Raw genomic sequence first — 22,298 nt, forward strand, 5'->3', positions numbered from 1 at the left:
GCTCTCTGCTGACAGCTCAGAGCCTGGAGACTGTTTCAGATTCTGTGTCTCCTTCTCTGTCTCTGTCCCCTTCCCTGTTCATGTTCTGTCTGTCTCTCTGAAAAATAAATAAAACATTAAAAAAAAAAGTGCTCTGTGACAAGTTGCTATTAGTTTATCTTTAAAACTCAAAAGAATTCAAAACGTACGAGAAGTAATCAATTATAATTTATACTTATTTTATAATTTATATTTTATACTTGATTATAAAATATAATAAGTAACAAATAATAATAGAACCCCAAAATTAACAGCTTTTCTGTATATCAGCAATTACTAGGCAGAAAATATAACTAGAAAAACCAATTCCTCTTCAGTAGCTATAAAAAATATCCCTAGAGGCACCTGGGTGGCTCAGTCGGTTAAGCATCCAACTCCTGATTTCAGCTCAGGTCATGGCCCCACATTGGGCTCGCACTGAGCATGGACCTGCTTGGGATTCTCTCTCTCCCTCTCTCTCTGCCCCTCCCCCTGCTGATGTACGCACATGGTCTCTCTCAAAATAAACATTTAAAAAGTATATCTCTAAAATTAAAATTCAGAAATGTTTAGGATCCATAAAGAAAATTATAAAATACCAAAGAGGACATGGAACAAAGTATGTTTGCAAATTAGAAGACTAAATATTATTTAGGTAGTTCAATAAAATTTCAATTGAAATTCCAGTCAAAACTTCATCCAGGAGAATACAGAACAGAAACAAAACGTTAATGCAATGAAGAGGAATTTGTCTACCGAATAATTGTACACTATATTGCAAAAATAACTAAAGTAGTGTGGTCAGGGCACCTAGGTAGACAGAGCCACTGTGCTAGAAAAGAAATTCCAGAAAGAGACTTAAGATATAAGAATGTTTTTTTAATGTTTATTTATTTCTGATAGAGAGAGACAGACCATGAGTAGGGGAGGGGCAGAGAGAGAGGGAGACACAGAATCTGAAGCAGGCTCCAGGCTCTGAGCTGTCAGCACAGAGTCTGATGCGGGGCTCGAACCCACGAACTGTGAGATCATGACCTGAGCCGAAGTCAGACACTCAACTGACTGAGCCACCCAGGCACCCCGAGATATAAGAATTTATTGTAACATACTTACGGTATTTTAAAGAAGTGAGAAAAGGCTGAATTACAGAACAAATGTAGGTTACAGGATAAATGGCTAACTGGGGAAAAAATCAAGTTAAATAAATCCCTGCCATCCTGCACCACATACCAAAACAAATTTAAATGCAAAAAATCATCTTACAGTCACATAAGAGTATAAATTGGTTCTATTTATCTAATGACTAATGTGGCAACATTAACTTACTCTACAGAAACTCTACACCTAACTGCTAGGTGCTGTGTGTACTGACTCTTGCTCTCTGGGACTTGTCCCAGAGGAGGCAGATATAACATCAATGCAAGGTTTTAAGCCATGAAGAAAAGCAGCACAGTGCTATAAAGGGAATAATGTGGACTATTCCCTGGTGGATCAGGGAAGTGTTCTCTGAGGTAGTGACACTTAAGATGAACTTTGAAAAAAAAAAAAAAAAAAAAAAAAGAGATGAACTTTGAGAGATGGGAAGGAACTGGTTAAGCAAAAAGTAGAGGTAAGAGATTTCCAAGTAGAAAGAGCAGTATGTTTAAAGGCTCTGAGGCAGGAGAGAGCCCGAATTTGAAGGGGAAAGAGGCCAGTATGGTTGGAGTTTAGTGAGGGGGAAGATAGTAGAAGACAGAAGCCTAATCTTGGAGAGCCTTGTGAAGCAGTGAAAGATTTTGAGCAGGACTATCAGATTATATTTATGTTACATTTATGTTTTTCAGGGATCACTTTGACTGCTGTGGAAAATGGATTAGAGTGGGTAGGAAAGGTATAAAGACCCTTTAATAACAACTGCAAACCCAGGTCAGAAAAGATTATGCCTGAGATTAGAAGTTTAGATAGAGAGAAGTATATCATAGGAAAAACTATTTGGGAGCAGAATCTACAGTATTTATTGGGGGTTGAATGTGGCAGGTGAGGATGATAGGCTTCAAGATTCTAGTTTAAGGAATAAGGGGAGTGGATCCAAATTAGACATATATATACTAGGCCCAAGAACTGCACTTCTAGGAATTTACCTTCAATAGGTAAGTGAGGTGGGGAGAATATCAGAGTGTTCACTGAAGACTTATTACAACAAAAAAACTGGACTTCAATTTATATATATATATATACGTATACATATATGTATATATATACGTATATATATACATATATGTATACGTATATATATATATGTATATATATACGTATATATATACATATATGTATATGTATATATATATGTATATATATATATGTATATGTATATATATATATATATATGTTTATTTTTGAGGAGAGGAGGGCAGAGAGAGAGAGGGAGACACAGAATCTGAAGCAGGCTCCAGGCTCCAGGCTCCAAGCTGTCAGCACAGAGCCTGATGCTGACAAACTCCCACACTGCAAGATTATGACCTGAGCTGAAGTCAGACACTTAACCTACTGAGCCAGCCAGGCAGCCCTATTATTTTTAAACATTTATTTACTTTGAGAGGCGGAGGGGGAGATAGAGAGTGAGCAGGGAAGGGACAAATAGAAAGGGAGAGAGAGAATCCCAAGCAGGCTCTGTACTGACAGCAGACTCAAAGCCACAAACCATAAGATCATAACCTGACCTAAGCTGAAACCAAGAGCTGGATGCTTAACCTACCGAGCCACCCAGGCACCCCTGGACATCAATTTAAATGCCCAACAACAGGATACAGGCTAAACACGTGGTAAATTCACAAAACTGAAAACTCCAAAGTCACTAAAAATGATATAGAACTATAAAACATTCACAGGGTCTTAATATTATGATACCATATGCAAAGAAGAAATTTGGAAGTATATACACTAAAAATGTAATAACTCTTAGGAGATTTATTCTTGTGAGATTATAGAAATTTCACTTTATCATTTAAAAATTTCTTTTTATTATGGTATCTGGGTGGCTCAGCTGGCTCAGGTCATGATCTCACAGTCTGTGAGTTCGAGGCCCGCATCAGGCTCTGTGCTGACAGTGTGAAGCCTGCTTGGGATTCTTTCTCCCTTTTTCTCTGCCCTTCTCCTGCTTTCTCTTTCTCTCTCAAAATAAATAAACATTTAAAAAAACTAAAATTTCCTTTTATCAAAATTGTTTTATACTGAGTATGGAATAATATGAATTACTATTCTAGTTTTGAAAAAATGGAAACACAGAAGTATTAAAATCTAGATGAATATCTATCATCTTTGAGTAGGAAAGTACTTCTGAACATACCAAAGGGAAAAAACTGAAAGGAAAAGACTGATAGATTTAACTTGATGAAAAATTTCCACAAAAATACTATAACGAAATCAAAAGGTAAATGAGAAACTGGAAAAAACAGTCACAACCATATGACAGGCATATAACCAATAAACATGAGAAAGTACACAATTTCGCCAGTAAGCAAAGAAATGTTATCTCAAACTGGTACATTTAAAATATTTTTCTTTCTCAATGTGGGTAACTGAAAGCAATTTAGTGTTTTAAAATACTCAATTATTTAATGTATAAGAATTATTACTTAATAACTCAAAATGCTCACCATATTTATTTAGCTAAAAAGTGGTCCATAGAACGGTTTCCACATTATTGGAGGAAAAAAGTATATATCATTAGAAAAGCAGGACCACAACAAATTATCAGTAGTTTTCTCCAGGTGAATAAAATTAAGGTCATTTTTTCCCACTGAATCTACAAACTGGAGATAACATCTACCAACTTCTAGTTAACTGTGCAAATTAAATGAAATAATCATTTTAAATAATGTTTAATATAGCAACCTCTCAAGTACTAATTTTTGCTATTATCATTTCTCCACTTTACAGAAAATCATACTGGTTTTTTTTAATGTTTTATTTATTTTTGACAGAGAGAGAGTCAGAGCATGAGCGGGGGAGAGGCAGAGAGCGAGGGAAACACAAAATCCGAAGTAGACTTCCAGGCTTTGAGCTGTCAGCACAGAGCCCGACGCGGGGCTCGAACTCACAGACCACGAGATCATGAGCTGAGCCGAAGTCCGACCCTCAACTGACTTGAGCCACCCAGGCGCCCCGAGAAAATCATGCTGTTTTAATGTACATTCATTTTTATAAAATCCTGTATTTCAAGAAATAACTTAAAAAAATATCTTCTAAGTAGAAAATATTATACTATAATGAAGATACAAGGATGTAGAAGATAAAGTCCATGTCCACAAGGGATTTGTAATCTGTTATAATAAAAATGTGCTCTGTGAAATGTGCCATAAGAAAAACAAAATGCTGTGTAGTAAGAAAAAGAAGATCACATCCAGATTTTCTATGTTTCGCGTGTAGGGTGGGGCAGTGAGAGAAAGCTTCACAGAGAAGATAGCATGTGACATGAACCTTGAGCAAAGCTAGGGAGGATTGAGCACTCTGTGACAGGTATGCTCTGCTCTAGCTATGAGAAAATCTGGGAAAGAATATAGTTGGAGTTAATTAGGTTGAAACTATATCACAGAACAATGCTTTCCAGCTTATATGACAGTGACCCACATTAAAGAATGTTTTAGATCATGACCCAGAATGCACATACATGTCAGTGTATGTAGGTATATGTTGTGTATGTGTACATATATGCATTGGAACAAATTTCATAAAATACGAGTAGGTAGATGGTTTATATACTCTTGACACTTTTTTCCTATTATCTACTATATTTTTCTACTATCTATCTATAAATCTACTAAATTGATTTCTGGACCTGTTAAATGAGTTGGAACTCTCAGTTTGAAAAGCACAGACTGAGGACTTTACATATCAGGTCAAGGACATTGTACTTGATTCAACAGACATTGACATTTAAGGGCTTGTGTGGCATGGTAGAAGTCACACTTTTTAAAAAGCCATCTGGTGGCAGTGTATAAGAGGAATTACACCTACCATTGGAAGGCAGGAGGCAGGAAGACTTGTCAAAAATTACTGAAATAATACCAGTAAGACATAATGAGGGCCAAAATTAGAAAAGTGTTCATGAAAATAGAAGAGAAGATAGATTTGAGAAATATTTCAATGATTAAAAACTCCCAAACCTTGAAAAACAGAAAAGTAATAAAAGAAGTTTAGAGTCTGGATATCTGGATAAAATGACAGAACCAAAAACAGAAATGATGGAAGTCAAGCCAAATGTTTGGTTTGGAGAGTAAATGATGGGCATGAGTTTGGACATAGTGAGTATGGGTATCAACTGAACAAAAGAGCAAGATATACCACAAGGGCAATTAATAAAACAGAGCCCTCAAGTCCATAAGACCAGGAGTGGATGATCTACCCAATGCTGGTAACGTTATGGACAATCTAGTAAGCTCATACCCTGCTACTAGAAGACAATGTTGATACACATCAAGAGCAACACAGATGTTTATATCCTTTGATTCAATTATAATTACTACTTTTAAGAATTTATTTCAAGGAGGGGTGCCTGGCTGGCTCAGTTGGTGAAGTGTGTAGCTCTTGATTTGGGGGTTATGAGTTCGAGCTCCACATTGGGTGTAGACATTACCTAAAATAACAAAATCTTTAAAAAAAATTGCAAGAAAATAATTCATCAAAAAAACTAAACATAAGAAGATGTTCAATGAATATCAAGTGACCAATTCTCAACCATCTAAATATTCAATAATAGGGCAATGAATGACCAAGTGAATTATACTGTCTTGATTTGACAATATAATGCATGGTTTACAAAAGGAGCTACAAAACTATATTCCCTATTGTTATAATTATTTTTAAATACTCATGCATGTGGTATTTTCCTAGAAAAGCAGTATTCAAAAATGAAACATGTTGTGTTAAGGATGGTTGAATTAGGAGGGGACGCCTGGATGCCTCAGTTGGTTAAGTGCCTGACCCTTGATTTTGGCTCAGGTCATGATGTCAAGGTTTGTGGGTTCGAGCCCCATGTCAGCTTCTGCGCTGACAGTGTGGAGCCTGCATGGAATTCTCTCTCTCCCTTTCTCTCACCTGCTCATGCCCTCTTTCAAAATAAATAAATCAACTTTAAAAAAAAATGGTTAGGGACATCTGGCTGGCTCAGTCAGTAGAGCACATGACTCTTAATCTCAGGATCATGAGTTCAAGCCCCATGTAGGTGTGGAGCCTACTTAAAAAAAAATACAATAAAATAAATTAAAAAGATGGGGCGTCTGGGTGGCTCAGTAGGTTAAGCATCCGACTTTGGCTCAGGTCATGATCTCGTGGTTTGTGGACTTGAGCCCCGCATCAGACTCTATGCTGACAGCTTAGAGCCTGAAGCCTGCTTCGGATTGTGTCTCCCTCTCTCTCTCTGCCCCTCCTCTGCTCACGCTCAGTCTCTGTCTCTCTCTCAAATAAAACATTAAAAATTTTTAAAAAACAGAGGTTTATTAGGATTGACTTATTTTCTACCTTTGAAAATTCCTGGCATATTAATGTATAATAAAAGAGGATTTTCACCTTGGCAAAAAGAAGAGTTTTCTTTTTCTGAGAAAGGAGCACAATGGAGAGAGGAAGGAGGTAAAGAGAGAAAAGTATTTTTTATTTAAAAAAAAAAAATTTTTTTTTTAATGTTTATTTTTGAGACAGAGAGAGACAGAGCATGAACGGGGGAGGGCAGAGAGAGGGAGACACAGAATCTGAAACAGGCTCCAGGCTCTGAGCTGTCAGCACAGAGCCCGATGCGGGGCTCAAACTCACGGACCGCGAGATCATGACCTGAGCCGAAGTCGGCTGCTTAACTGACTGAGCCAGCCAGGCACCCTGAGAAAAGTATTTTTTAAATGGTCTTAATCTTTTTCTTTTCCCCATTACACTCAATGATATACTATGAGAAAATCTTAATTTTTTTAATTTTGAAAAATTTTGCATATGCAGAAGTAGTCTATAATGACACACATAAGGTAAAAAGAAAATAACCTGAAGGCAGATTAAGAAGTTGAACATTACTTTGGCATTCCCTTCCCTCCTGAGAATATCCACTATTATGAATTTTGTATTGTCTTTCTCTTCCTTTGTTACCTTTTACTGCATATATCTGTATCTCCAAACAATATATTAAATTTACTATTTTTTGAAATATATATAAATGGCATCAAACTATTTGGTGACTTGCTTTACTCATTAAACATTGTGCTTTTGATATTCATCCATGTTGCTATGTGTAACAGCAGCCCACTGATTTCTCCTATCCATTTTGTTATTACAAACAACTGACTTTTGAACATTCATCTTGAACATGTCCCCAGGGTTTAATCTAGGATGGAATTTCTGGAAAATGTGGTCTGCCCATCATCTTCAACGTTAGTGGAATTAGAGAGAGACTGGTGAAACAGCCCAAACTTTTAGCTATAAAATGAATTAAAATTGGAGGATCTAATGTACAAAATGGTGATTATGGTTGATAACACTATACTGCATAATTGACCTTTTAAGAGGCTAGAACTTAAATAGTCTAAGAAAAAAAAAGGAAATGTGAGGTGATAAATGTGTTAATTAACAAGATGGGAGGAAACTTCCCACAATGTTTAGGTACAACAAATCATCATGATGTGCATCTTAAATATCTTACAATTTTATATGTCAATTAAAACTCAATAAAGCTAAAGCAAATATTGTTGCATCTTTAACATAAATAAATAAAAAGTTAATACCAAATTGTTTTCCAAAATGGTTATACCAATTTATACTATACCACTAGCAGTATGTTACTGTTGTTCTATACCCTTAATAATACTGAGTACTGTCTTAATTCCTAACACTCGTCTTCAAATTCACTCAGTTTTTCCTAAGCACTGTAGTGAAATTATTATCACATATTTTGTTCTCTGCTCAAAACTTTCAAAAATTCTTTACTGTCTATTGACTAAACCAGAAATCAGACCTTTAAATCCTCCACAATACTTTCTAACCCACCTTACCAAGCTTATACCATACTCAATGGTCCTTCTGTTTTAATTGAACTGGTTTAACTTCATTGCCTCCATATTTTTACTCATGGCCTTCTAGTTTCTTCTCCCTCACCTGTGCATAATCAAATTCTACTGTCCTTTTACATTCCAATACAAAAGCCATTTTCTCCTAAGAAAGCCATCTCTGATCTCCATTCTTGTGAATTAGTATGGCACTTTACCAGCATATATCCTTTTTTGGACATACCATTTTCTACCTTGTACAAAAATAATTATATATTAAATGAGTACAGTGTACAACATGGTCTGATAAACATTTTAAGTCATAACTGCTAATTAATCATAACTCCTAATAACAGTACATGAAAGGCAGGTAATTTCATCTCAATGTAACACAGCTGGTAAGCTACAGAAGCTATAGTTTGTGTTATTAGGTCTGTTTGATTTCAAAGACTGTCGATCTACTCTACTGCACTGTCACTTTAGTTTTACTAGACCATTAATGTTACTTAATCATTTAAGTGAACTTATATATGCCCAAATTTGTTCTACAAAGGGTTCTGAGACACCTATTTGTTGAAATACACTTAATATAATTTTTTCTATACAAAAATGATCTGAAATGACTTTAAAAAAATAAGATACGGACCACAAAGGGGAAAATCATGGTCAATGAAAAAAGAAAGACATATGCCAATGATAAATGTTAACATAGTTTCTCAGACTATACATAAGATTTGACAGTCAAGGAAAGACAGGAATATATTAAAATTCAATACTAGAAAGGAAGAAATTCACAAGTGCTTCTGGGCAGACAAGGATTTCCTGCTACTAAGTTGAAAATAGAGGGGTGCCTGCCTGGGTGGCTCCGTCAGTTAAGCGCCTGACTTCAGCTCAGGTCATGTTCTCACCATCCGTGAGTTCAAGCCCCACATCAGGCTCTGTGCGGACAGCTCATAGCCTGGAGTCTGCTTCAGATTCTGTCTCCCTCTCTCTCTGCCCCTCCCCCGCTCACATTCTCTCTCAAAAATAAACATTAAAAATTAAGAAAAAAAGAAAATAGATATCATGTGGAATTATGTTAGTGTTATTTATAAACCATCTTACTGCTACATTAGAGTAAAAAGTTCTTAAAGGTCGGACTTCTTTTACGTCTCTCTATAACACAACACAGTAGGTGTTTAATTTGTTAAATGACTATCTTAATGAAACAAATAGATAATGTCAACAGAAGAGTAAAAGGATAGGAAACAGGCTTTTAGAATTTGGAACAGCTAGGGTGCTTGAGTGCCTCAATGGGTTAAGCACCCAACTCTTGATTTCAGGTCAGGTCATGATTTCACAGTTCGTGAGACTGAGCCCCATTTCCGGCTTTGTGTTGATGGCTCGGAGCCTGCTTGGATTCTCTCTCTCTGTCCTTCCCCTGCTTGCGTGCTCTCTCTCAAAATAAGTGAGTAAACTTTTTTAAAAAGTTAGAATTTGGAACAGCCACTGTAGGAATCTTTCAAAGTCAAAATGTACAGACTTGTTATATCATTATATTGCACACCTGAAACTAATATAACATTGTGTACTAATTATACTTCAATTAAAGAGAGAGAGAGATGAACCAAAGGCCTGTTAAGTAGAAATGAAGATATGGCAAAAGTTACATAGCACTTATTTTCAGAGGAGAACATTACACTGTTTTTAAAAAAACAGGTTGTCCAGCAACACCTGGAAGCCCAGGAATTAAATCAAAATAGAGGAAGTAGGTAATATTGTGAAAGGCAATGCTGTGCATCTGAAAGGGAAGAAGAGAAAATCAAGGAGGAAGGTGTTTGTGGGCACAATACTGAAATTACTACAAGTTCCAGGCTAGGAACAGTTACTGATGGATCAGAGGTCAATTTAAGTTAAAGAACATATTCAAGTTTAAGAACCAGTAAAACAGAAGACTAGCAGTTGTGGTGAGAAAAATAAAGGCAACTTATATGTCTCTACATGATAAGATCTTTACTTTCTTTTTTGGTTTTTGAGTGTTTTTAAATGTGAATAGCATTCTTAGCTTGCGGGCAATAGTTTGCAACCCCTGGTCTACACGTTAAAGTTCCAACTTCTTAGTTCCAAAAAAAGACCTTCATAATCTAAACCCAATCTATTTCCCCAGCCCTGTTACCCCACCTTCACATACCCTGTACATATCTCAGTGCAAAATCTTCTATTTTCTGAATATTCGCTCTATGGCTTATGCAGCTCTGGGCCTCTGCTCTTGCACTTCCCGCAGGCTCCCTCTATTTCTCTTACAGTTTATTCATCATTCAACATCCATCCCAAATGTCAATTCATCAGACACCTTTCACAATTCCCCCAGGGAGGGAGCTAGTACCTTCTCTATTCAAAGCCTCGTGTTTATCGTGCTTCTCTCTCTCAAAGCCTTCATCATGCTGAATGATACTGTATAGGTCTGCCTACTCCTATCCCCACTGCTCTGAGTATCTAAGTGAAGGACAGTCTCACCCATCTCAGTATTCCCACTCCCTGTACTGGTGCCTAACAGTACCTAGCACATAGCACACATTCAGCAATATTCAATGAATGGAGGACCTCACACTTGATAACATAAGAATCTATGTGGGATAATGACTAAGATAATACCCTAAAATTGTAGCATCATATCATAATTGGATTCCACTGCTTAAGTTTTTTTTTTTTTAAAGGAAAATTGCATCTTAATTTCACTGTGATTTTAAGAGAATTTTCTATTTTACATGCCTGGTTGTGTTCATGAGCTGCGTAATTATCTGTTCCATTATATTCTGTAAGCTGTTCTCTTCTTTTTTCTCTAATAAGAATTTTATGAACATCATCTTCCAGTCTATTGAAGAATCCTCCATCATGTGATAAAGTCTGAGAACTCAATTCCTGTCAAAAATGAATTAGGATTTACTATCATTCAACACAAAAATGGATGTATTTAATAAACCTAGTCAGCCACTACAAGACTAGAGAATGAAAGAAAAATGGTAACTAAGAGATAAACAACCATCTGATTCTTTTTTGTCTCCAGAAGATAAATAGTAGAGGCACATTCTTAGATGTCCTTCTCTTCATAGTTTTTTGAGTTGGGTACTGCTTGATTAAAAAAAAAAAAATTTGTCCATATACCATACAATTCACCCATTTAATATGCACAATTCAATGGTTTTTAATATATTCACAAGTGTGCAACCATAACTACAATAAGTTTCATCATCCCCAAAACAAATCCTGAACTTATTAGCAGTCATTCCCCATTTCCTCCTAATACCTTCACCCTTAGTTGTCCGCTGCATGACATTAATCTACCTTTTGTCTGTATAGATCTGCCTACTCTGGATATTTGATATAAATGAAACCATTCAACATGTGCCCTTTTGTGACTGGCTTCTTTCACTTAGTACAATGCTTTCAAAGTTCACCTATATTATGACATGTATCAATACTTCACTCCTGATTACCAAATAATATCCTACTGATGGATACACTACACTTTATTTCTCCATCCATTGGCTGATGGACATTTAGGTGGTTTCCACTTTTGGGCTGTTATGAATAATGCTACTATAAATATTTAAGAACAAGTTTTTGTGTGGCTATGTTTTCAATTCTCTTGGGTTTATATTTATGAGTAGCTGGGACATGTGGTAACTCTATGTCTAACTTCTTGAGGAATTGCCAGATAGTTTTCCAAAGCAGCCATACCATTTTATAATCCCATCAGTAGAACTCATGAGGGTTCTAATTTCTCCACATTCTCACCAACACTTGCCATTATAGTGAGTGTGAGTGGTATCTCACTGTGGCTTTGAGTTGCATTTCCCTGATGGCTAATGGGGCTGAGCATCTCTTTCATGTGCTTATTGGACATTGGTGTATCTTTTTGGAAACACGTCTACTGAGATGTTTTGCCTACTTTTTAAATGGATTGCCTTTTATTTTTGAGTAGTAAGTTTTTTTACATATTCTGGATACAAGCCTCTTATCCAATATATGATTTGGAAATATCTTCTCCCATTCGATGGGTTGTCTTTTCACATTCTTGATAGTGACCTTTGTGTTACAAAAGTTCTGAATTTTGACAATGTCCAATTTATCCAAGAAACCATGACCTAACTCAGTTATGAAGATTTACTCCTATAATCTCTTCCAAGAGCTTTACTGTTTTAGCTCTTACATTTATGTCTGTAATCCATTTTGAGTTATTTTTTTATGTGTATGATGTGAACAAAGGGTCCAAACTCATTCTTTTGCATGTGGATATCCAGCATTATTTATTGTGAAGATCATTCCTTCCTCCACTGAATTGTCTTGGCACGCTTATACAAAACCAATTGAACATAAATTGGTTTCATAAAGAGTTTCCTTCTGGATTCACTTCTATTATGTCAACCTATATGTTTACCCTTATGCCATACCACACAACCCTGATTACTGTAGCTCTGTATTGCTCAATCTTTTATATTTAAGAAATAACTTTTACATAAATTCTACATACCAGTGATAAAGAAACAAGATTTTATCACAATCTATTCAATTACATTAAATTAGAAATTTTACATGTTCTCCAATAAAAGCAGCATTTCCTCTACAACTTCTTGTCATAAAGACAGAGACTAAAGAAATGTTCCTCTTATTCTCCTTGGTTTCACAAATGTCCCACATTCTTGAGCTGTAACACTCAAACTTTACCCATTTCAGTTGTTTTTGTAAGCAAATGATCCAACAGTTCAAATTCCTTTCCTTTCATATTATCTTAGAAAGCATCTGAAAGAGGGGTGCCTGGGTGGCTCAGTTGGTTAAGCATCTGACCCTTGCTTCCAGCTCAGATTGTGATCTCACGGGTCTTGAGATCAAGTCCCTTGTAGTCAGGCTCTGCTTGGGATTCTCTCTCTGCTCCTCCCCCTCATGCACGCATGTGTGGCCCTGTGCAGGGGCTCTCTCTTAACATAAACATTTAAAAAAAGATAGCATTTTACAGAAATAAAGATGTGTATTGCTGCTTAAGAAATAAACAAATGACATTAAAAAGTTTGTGTATCACTTTGCATTTTGCAAAACACACAAGCATCACTTTGATTCTCATTACCATAAGAGATTAATAGAGCAAGACTTATTTTGTCACAAAGTAATCATGGCCTCAGGAAAGTTGAATAACTTGCCCATGAGTCATTCTATTGTTACATGGTACAGATATAACTCTAAGTCTACTGCTTAATAAAATATGTCCGGTATATTCTGGTAAGATTTTACTTTAAAGCAATAAATACAACAATGCTTAAAACAGCTAAGCTTTGACGGAAGGAATAACATGATGGCAACTAATAGGCCTCTGGATGTCACTTCTCTAAAGAGTACAGTTCTAGTCAACATCGTTGTTTTTTGAAGGCTACTACCATTAGCTGTAGAGGGTTACTACAGCATGCCTATCCCAAAGGTACTCTGTCCTGGAGTATTTTTCAGTGAAGCAGAAAATGTCTTTGTAGAATAAGGATAGAATTTTTCAAAATATAGTTTGATAGGAAACTAGGGGGAAAAGAAGCAAAAAGGAATTACCCACAACTCCCCTTACCACACACACATCCCAACAGAAAAAAGGCAAACATGTGGCAAATGTAAGAACACAGACTCTTTAATAAGTTGAGCCAATTCAATTTCAATTTAACTCAAATACTGAACATCTATTATGTGCCAAGCATACAGTGAGAAAGACAGTATGGTATTTGTATAAGTATAGGCTTATAGATCACTGGAACATAACTCAGAGTCTAGATCCTAGCTTTCACATATATGGTCAGTTTTTTAAAAAGGAGTCAAGGTATTCCTTTAAGGAAACAAGAGTATTCTCAACAAGTGGTGCAGGGACAACTGGGCACACACACGCCAAAGGTGAATTTGGCTTCTTTTTGCACACTGAATACAAAAATTAACTCAAAACAGATCCTGGAGAGGATCCTGGGAAGATGGTGGAGAAAGAAGCACCTCATCTAGACAACTGCACTGATAGAATCTATCTGATGTAACTATTTTAGAATTCTGGAATCTGTTGAAGGCTTGCAACTTCCAGGGAAAGACTTAGATGGTAAACTGAGATGAATTTTGGTTAATTTTAGCTCTTAGTACAGTAGCAGCTACTCATCCCCTGTCCTCAGTCATGTGGCAGGCAGCTGTGTGAAATGTTTGTGGAGCAATTTGCACAATTTATGGGAACTAGGGTGGGCAAAAAAGGACCCTGTCCTCCAAATAATGGGAATCTGCTCTGGTCACTGATTGCGGCTCTGATCACAGAAGTGCAGACAAAGAAACAAAGAGGCAGGCAGCCATTGTAGTTGTACCTCCTCACACTGTTGCAAGCTCCTCCCCCTCCAGCTGAAGTGACTTCCACTGGATTCAAAGGGTTGGTGCCCTTTTTCCCTCCTTCATATTTTGCTTTTTCACTTTTGGGAGCCAGACATTAAAAACTAGGACACTCAAAAGCAAATGTCTAGAAGGGGAAAATTAAAAAGTGACTGTGCACGTGCAAGGTAAAAGGCCCAGAAAAGACCTAAGAAATTAAGTTTACACCTCATGTTGATCCTTTGAACAGAGATAGCCTACAACAATTTAAAAAAAAAAAGGTTTTTTTTAAATAAAACCCACCACTATCCAAGGAAGGAGAATTTGATTTCCAGAGTTACCACATTATTAGTTTCAAATGTCTAGCACTTAACAAAAAAAATCACAATGTATTCAAAGAAATACAAAAGTGCAGCCTATTGAGAGGCAAAAAATAAATCAACAGAAACTGTCCCTGAAAAAGACATATGACAGTTATATGTGACAAAAACTTTAAAATTCTTTTTTTAACATTTATTCATTTTTTTTTTGAAAGGCAGAGAGACAGAGCACGACTGGGGGAGGGGCAGAGAGAAAGGGAGACACAGAATCCGAAGCAGGCTCCAGGCTCTGAGCTATCAGCACAGAGCCCGACGCAGGGCTCGAACTCACGGACTGCGAGATCATGACCTGAGCCAAAGTCGGCCACTTAACTGACTAAGCCACCCAGGCACCCTATGTGACAAAGACTTTATAATAACTATCATAAAAAGATGCTCAAAGAACTGAAGGAAGTTGTGGAAAAAATCAAGAAAACAATGTGTGAACAAAATGGAAATATCAGTAGAGACAGAAAATCTGAAAAGATACCAAAAAAAAAAAAAACCTCTGGAGCTGAAAAGTACAACTGAAATGACAAATTAAAGGCAGAACTGAACTAGCAGAAGAAAGAATCAGTGAACTTAAAGATAGGACAATGGAAATTACATAGGCAGAAGACTAGAAAGAATAATTGAAGAAAGTAAACACTCTAAGGGACCTATAGGATACCACCAAGCAGGACAATATACACATTGTGGGGGTCTCAGAAGGAGAAAAGACAAAGAAACAGAAAATATTTGAAGAAACAATAAGAAAATTTGCCATATTTGATGAAAGACATGAGTATAAACATCTAAGAAGTTCAAAGAATTTCAAGTAAGATGAACTCAAAGAGAGCCACACCAAGACCCACTATAAACAAACTTTCAAAACACAAAGAAAAAAATCCTAAAAGCAGTAAGAAGTAAATTACCACATACAAGGGAGCTTCACTGAGATCATCAGCAGATTTGTCTTCAGAAACGTTGGAGTCCAGAAAACATGGGCCAATATATTCAAATGCTAAAAGAAAAAAAACTTTCAACCTTTTTTTTTTTTTTTAATGTGAGAGAGTACAAGCAGAGAAGAGGGGCAGAGGAGGAGAGAGTCTTAAGCAGGCCCCAGGCTCAGCATAGAGCCCAACGCAGGGCTTGACCACATGACCCTGGGATCATGACCTGAGCCGAAAACAAGAGTCAGACACCCAAATGACTGAGCCACCCAGGTGCCCCATAACCAATTATCTTATATGTGGCAAAACTGTCATTCAGAAATAAAGGAGAAATCGAGACATTCCCAAATAAACAAAAACTGAGGTTGTTTGTAAACACCAGACCTGCCCTGGAAGAAATGCTCAAGGGAGTCCTGACAAGGTAGAAGAAAAGACAGTGACTCAGAGCCATTCAGAGAAACATAAACCTAAATAAAGGTAAATATATTGGTATGATAAAAGCCGGTGTTACTATAACAATGTATTTAACTAGATTTTTTTTCGAAAGATTTAAAAGATTAATACATTTAAAGAAAAAATAATTAGGGGTGCCTGGGTGGCTCAGTTGTTTGAGCATCTGACTTTGGCCTGGGCCACCATCTCTGGGTTTGTGAGCACAAGCCCTGCATCAGGCTCTGTTCTAACAGCTCGGAGACTGGAGCCTGCTTCAGACTGTGTCTCCCCCTCTCTCTCTGCCCCTCCCTAACTCGTGCTCTGTCTCTCAAAAACAAATAAACATTAAAAAAAATTTTTTTAAGAAAAAACAATTAGTGTAAAAGCTAGTATTACTATAACTTTGGTTTGTAACTCCCAATCTTGTTTTCTATATAATTTAGGAAACTAATGCATTAAAAAAATTTTTTTAACATTTATTCCTTTTTGAGAGACAGAGAGAGACAGCATACAAGTAGGCGGGGGTAGGGTGGGCAGAGAGAGTGGGAGACACAGAATCCAAAGCAGGCTCCAGGCTCTGAGTTGTCAGCACATCAGCACAGAGCCCAATGTGGGGCTCGAACTCATGAACCACGAGATCATGACCTGAACCTAAGTCAGATGCTCAACCGACTGAGCCACCCAGGCACCCCATAAAATAATCATTAGTTTATGTTTTGGGGCATGCAATGTACTAAGATGTAATTGTGTAACATCAACAACCAAAGGGCTAGGGATGGCAGTGTAAAAAGCAGAGTTTTTGCATGCTAATGAAGTTAAGCTGTTATAAATTCAAATTAGAGTGTTATAGCTTCAGGATGTTAAATGTAATCCCCATGGTAATCACAAAGAAAATAGCTACAGAATATACACAAAAGGAAACAAGAAAGGAATTTAAACATTTCACTACAAAAAATCAACTACACACAAAAGACAGTAATTCAGGAAATGAAGGACAACAAAGCTATAGGGCATATAAAAAATAAACAGCGCACTGATAGAAATCCCTCATCATCCATAATTACTTTAAATGTAAATGGAGTAAACTCCCTAATGAAAAGACAGAGATAGGCGGAATGGATAAAAACACACATCCAACTATATGGTCTCTACAAGAGACTCACTTGGGATCTAAAGACACAAATAGACTGAAAGTGAAGAGATGGAAAAAGATATACTGTGAATATAGTAACCAAAAGAAAGCAGGAGAGACTATAATGAATATCAGACAAAACAGACTTTAAAATCAAAAAAGTTTACAAGAGACAAAGACGACATTATATATTAATAAAAGGTCTAATACAGCAAGAAAATATAACAATTATAAAAATTTACATACCCAATGACATACCCATAAAAATATATGAAGTAAAAACTGAGAGAATTGAAGGGAGAAATAGGCAGTTCTATAGTAATAGTTGGAGACTTCAATAACCCACTCTCAATTATGAAGAGAATAATTAGAAGCTAAGTAGGGAAATAAAGAACTTAACACAATAAACCAACTAGATCTAACAAATACAGAACACTCTACTCAACAATAACAGTATACACATTCGTTTCAAGTGCACATGGGGCATTTCCTAGGACAGCCCACATATGAGGCCACAAATGAAGTCTCAATAGCTTTTAAAAGACAGATTATATAAAGTATCTTTTCAGACAACAACGGGATGGACATAGAAATCAAAAACAGAGAAAAGTGGAAAATTCGCAAAATTGCAGAAATTAAACAACACAGTTTTAAATAATTAATGGATCAAGAAAGAAATCACAAGGGAAATTAGAAAAATACTTAGAGACAAATGAAAACCAAAACACACCATATCAAACCTTACAAGATGCATCAAAAGCAGTGCTAAAGGGGAAACTTATAGCTATAAATGCTTGCCTTAAAAAACAAGATCTCAAATCAACAACTCAACTTTACAACTTAAGGAACTAGAAAAAATAAACAAAAAACTAAACCCAATGCTAGCAAAATGAAGGAAATAAGATTAGAGGTAAACAAAATAGAGAATAGAAAAATAAGAGAAAATCAATGAAACCAAAAGTTGGTTCTTTAAAAAGATCAACAAAATTGACAAATCTTTTTAGCTAGATGGACTAAGACTCAAATTGCTAAAATCAGAGATGTAAACAGGACGTTACTATTAGTTCTATAGAAATAAGCATTATAAAAGAAGACTATGAACAACTATATGCCAAATAAACTGGGTAACCTAGATGAAATGAACAAATTCCTAGAAACAAAAGCCTACCAAAAAGAAATCACGAATAATAGAAAATCTGAATAGACCTATAACTACTAAAGAGATGTAATTAGTAATCAAAATTCTCCCAACAAAGAAAAGCCTTGGACCTGATGGTTTGACTGGTGAATTCTATCAAACATTTAAAGGACTAGTATCAATGCTTTTCACACTTTTCCCAAAAATGGAGAAAATGCTTCATAAAGCAGCATAACCTTGATACCAAGACACAAAACACTTCAAGAAAACTATACACCAATGTCTTTTATAAATGGATGTAAATTAAAAAAATAAAAAATAAATGTCCCTACAAAATATTAGCAAACAGAATTCAACAACTAATTGAAAGAATTATATACACCATGACCAAGTCAACCCATAGAAAAAGAAAAATATTTGCAAATCATATATCTACTAAGGGATTCATATCCAGAATATACAGAGAACATCTAAAATTCAATAATAACAAAAAAACAACAAACAACCCAATTTAAAAATGGGCAAAGGACTTGAATAGACAGTACTCCAAAGAAGATATATGAATGCCAATAAGCACATGAAAAAATTTTCAACATCACTAATGATTACGGAAATGCAAATCAAAACTACAGTGAATTACCACCTCATATCCATTAGAATGGTGTGTCTAGAAAGCAAGTGCCGGCAAGAATGTGGAGAAATCAGAACCCTTGCAAGTTGCTGGTGGGAATGTAAAACTGTACAACCACTGTTTAAAACAAGATGACTGCTCCTTGAGAAATTAAAAGCAGAATTATCCTATGATCTAGCAACTCCACTTCTGGGTGTATTCCCAAAAGAATTGAAAGCAGGGTCTCAGAGGTATCTGCACACTCATGTTCACAGCAGCAGCACTAACAGCAGCTAAAACATGGAAGCAATCCAAGTGACCACTGACAGACAAATAGATAAGCAAAATGTGGTAAATACATACAATGGAATACTACTCAGCCTTAAAAAGGAAAATTCTGCAATAATGTATAACATGGGTGAAACTTGAGGATATTAAACTAAGTAAAATAAGTCACAAAAAGACAAATACTGAATGATTATACTTATATGAGGTACTTAGAGTAGTCAAAGTCATAGAGACAGAAAGTAGAATAGTGGTTGCTGTGGGGACGGGAGAATGGGGAGTTATTAGTAAGTACAGATCTTCAGTTTTATAAGATGAAACGAGTTATTTATGGGGATGGATAGTGACAATGGCTGCACAATTTGAATGTACTCAGTATCACTGAACTATACACTTAAAATTGGTTAAGATGGTAAATTTTATATGTATTTTCCACAATCAAAAAATGGATCATAGGCTTTAAAGGAATAACTGAAACTATAAGGTTTCTAGAGTAAATCACTGTGGACTTGGGTTAGGCAAGAGTATTAAATGAAACGCCAAAAGCACAATCCATAAAAGAAAAAAATGATAAACTAGACTTCATCAGAATTAAAAACTTTTGTGTTTCAAAAGACACCATTAAGAAAATAAAAAGGTAAATCACATCCTGGGAAAGAGTATTTGCAAATCATATATTTGATAAAGGACTTATATCCAGAATGTGTAAAGGAATCTCACAAAACAGTACAACAATATACTTTAAAAATGAACAAAACATATGAATGGACATTTCACCAAAGAAGATGTAAGGCTGGCTGATGAGTACATGAAAAGATGCTCAAAAATCACTAGTCATTAGGGAAATGCAAATTAAAACAATGAGATATATGTTCTAGTATGGCTATCATCAAAACAAAAGACAACAGCAAATGTTGGCAGCGATGTGGAAAAACTGGAACCCTCATATATCACCGGTGGGAGTGATAAATGGTACATTCTGGAAAATAGCTTGACCTTACTACCCATCAATTTCACTTCTAAGTATCCACCTAAATGAAAACAAATATCTACACAAAGACATGTATCAAGTATTCACAGCAAATGTCCATCAACTGGTGAATAAACATTTATACAATGAAATGCTATTCAGCAATAAAGTGAGATGAACTATTGACAGATGCTACAATGTAACATGGATAAATCTCAAAATAGACTATGGTTATGATTGCAAAGTTCTTTAAATTTATTATGTTACAGTATTGAATTATACACTTAACAAAGGGTAAATTATAACTCAATAAGATTCTTTTTATTTATTTTTATTATATTTTATTTATTTTGAGAGAGAGAGAGAGAAAGAGAGAGAGAGAAAGAGAGAGAGAGAACGCACACAAGCAAGGGAGAGGCAGAGAGAGGGAGAGAGAGAATCCCAAGCAGGCTCTGTGCCATAGTGCAGAGCCCGATGCAGGGCTTGAACCTACAAACCATAAGATCACGACCTGAGGTGAAACCAAGAGTCAGTCGCCTAACTGACTAAGCCACCCGGATGCCCCAAGACTGTTTCTTTTTAAAAAAGGACATCCATGATAGCACCATTTTAGTTAAAAACTAGAACATTACCAGTACCTTGTTCCCTACATAAGAGTAACTGTTAATATAAGTTTAGGATTTATTATTTCCATATTATATTAGTGTATTATGGATGTATTACTAAACAATATTCATTTTCCATGGTTTTTATTATGAAATTTTCACCCACATACTTTACACCTGCATTTAATAATTTTTAAGGTTTTCCTTCACAATTTATCCCACCTCCTTTTGATTTTTACATTCTAGACATCATTTCACCTTAAAATTCACATGCAATTACAAAAAATTTTCTACTTTAACCAAATCATCACACTTAACAAAAATATTCTTTATCTTATACCTAGTTCAAATTGCTTCATAATATTATCTTATACCTAGTTTAAATTGCTTCAGTTATTATCGAAATGTCTTTTATTGCTAATCTAACTAGGGTTCAAAATTATATTGGTCATCTCTTAAATCTCTTTTAATCCAGAACACTCCTTTCCCACACTCCACTGTTCCTTCTCCATAATACTTTCTTATTGAAGAAACCAAGCCAGTTGTCCCGCAATTATCCATCTCCTAGATTTGCCTGACTGCTTCCTTTGGGTATCACTTAATTTGTACATGTAATCCCTAGATTCCTAAAATGGAAGTCAGATCTTAAGGCTTACTTCATCTGTGACTTAAACATACTTGGCAAGAATAATTTCTTTTGCTTGATTTTAAAATTTATAATTTGGTTATCACTCTGATGTAGTCTGAGACCTTTCACTCATCATTCTCTTTTGGATTCATCCATGTTACATGTGCCAGGCTCCCAGGACACACATAAGTATCCCTAGGGCATCTATACCTATGAACAAGTAAACTACTAAATCGTAAATTCTAAGTTGTATCAAGGGTTACCAAACTATGGCCCAAAAGAAGCTTGTTGCCTTTTTTGTAAAGAAAGTTATATTAAAACACAGTCATGCTCATTCATTTATGTATTGCCTGTGGCTGCTTTTATACTACAGTGACCAAGTTCAGTAGTTGTGATAAAGATAGGATGTGCCCCAAAGCCTAGAATATTTGCTACCTCGGTTATAATGTATATTCGACTTTACAAAAACACAACATTTATACTAATTTATATTCCCTTCAATGTAAACTGACCCATAATCCCATTCATCTAGAACCTCTGACTCTTAAGATTTTCAAACTTCGTAATTTTTGCCTATCAGGTATTGCAGAGTGGTCTTAATTTGCATTTCTGATAGTAGCAAGGTTGGACATTTTTTACGGGATTTTTTTGGCTATCATATTTCCATTTTATAAAATGCTTGATGTCTTTTACCTATATTTAAAATTTCTATCCTTTGAGATAGCAAGAAAACAAGACAGCCATTTCCTTTTTAATCATGTAATAGGACTTCTTTCTGTATCTGGATAATAATTTTCTAGGAGTTGTTTTGAAAATACTTTCTCTCAACTTTGTTTTA

The 22,298-nt window shown here is 35.7% G+C and overlaps 1 protein-coding gene across 3 annotated transcripts in view; it reads right to left on the reverse strand.

The window, feature by feature from the left end:
* GKAP1 (G kinase anchoring protein 1) overlaps window positions 1–22,298 on the reverse strand; it is an 83,507-nt gene that overhangs the window by 12,612 nt on the left and 48,597 nt on the right. For 2 of the 3 annotated variants that reach the window (XM_042964542.1, XM_042964543.1), the window contains one exon: window positions 10,770–10,919. The exons of the other annotated variant lie outside the window; for it this stretch is intronic. In XM_042964542.1, coding sequence (XP_042820476.1) covers window positions 10,770–10,919 — 150 coding nt within the window. The remainder of the gene's footprint in view (window positions 1–10,769; window positions 10,920–22,298) is intronic. 3 annotated transcript variants of the gene reach the window in all.

This window comes from Panthera tigris, chromosome D4 (genome assembly GCF_018350195.1).
Source record: "Panthera tigris isolate Pti1 chromosome D4, P.tigris_Pti1_mat1.1, whole genome shotgun sequence".
NCBI classification, from domain to species: domain Eukaryota; kingdom Metazoa; phylum Chordata; class Mammalia; order Carnivora; family Felidae; genus Panthera; species Panthera tigris.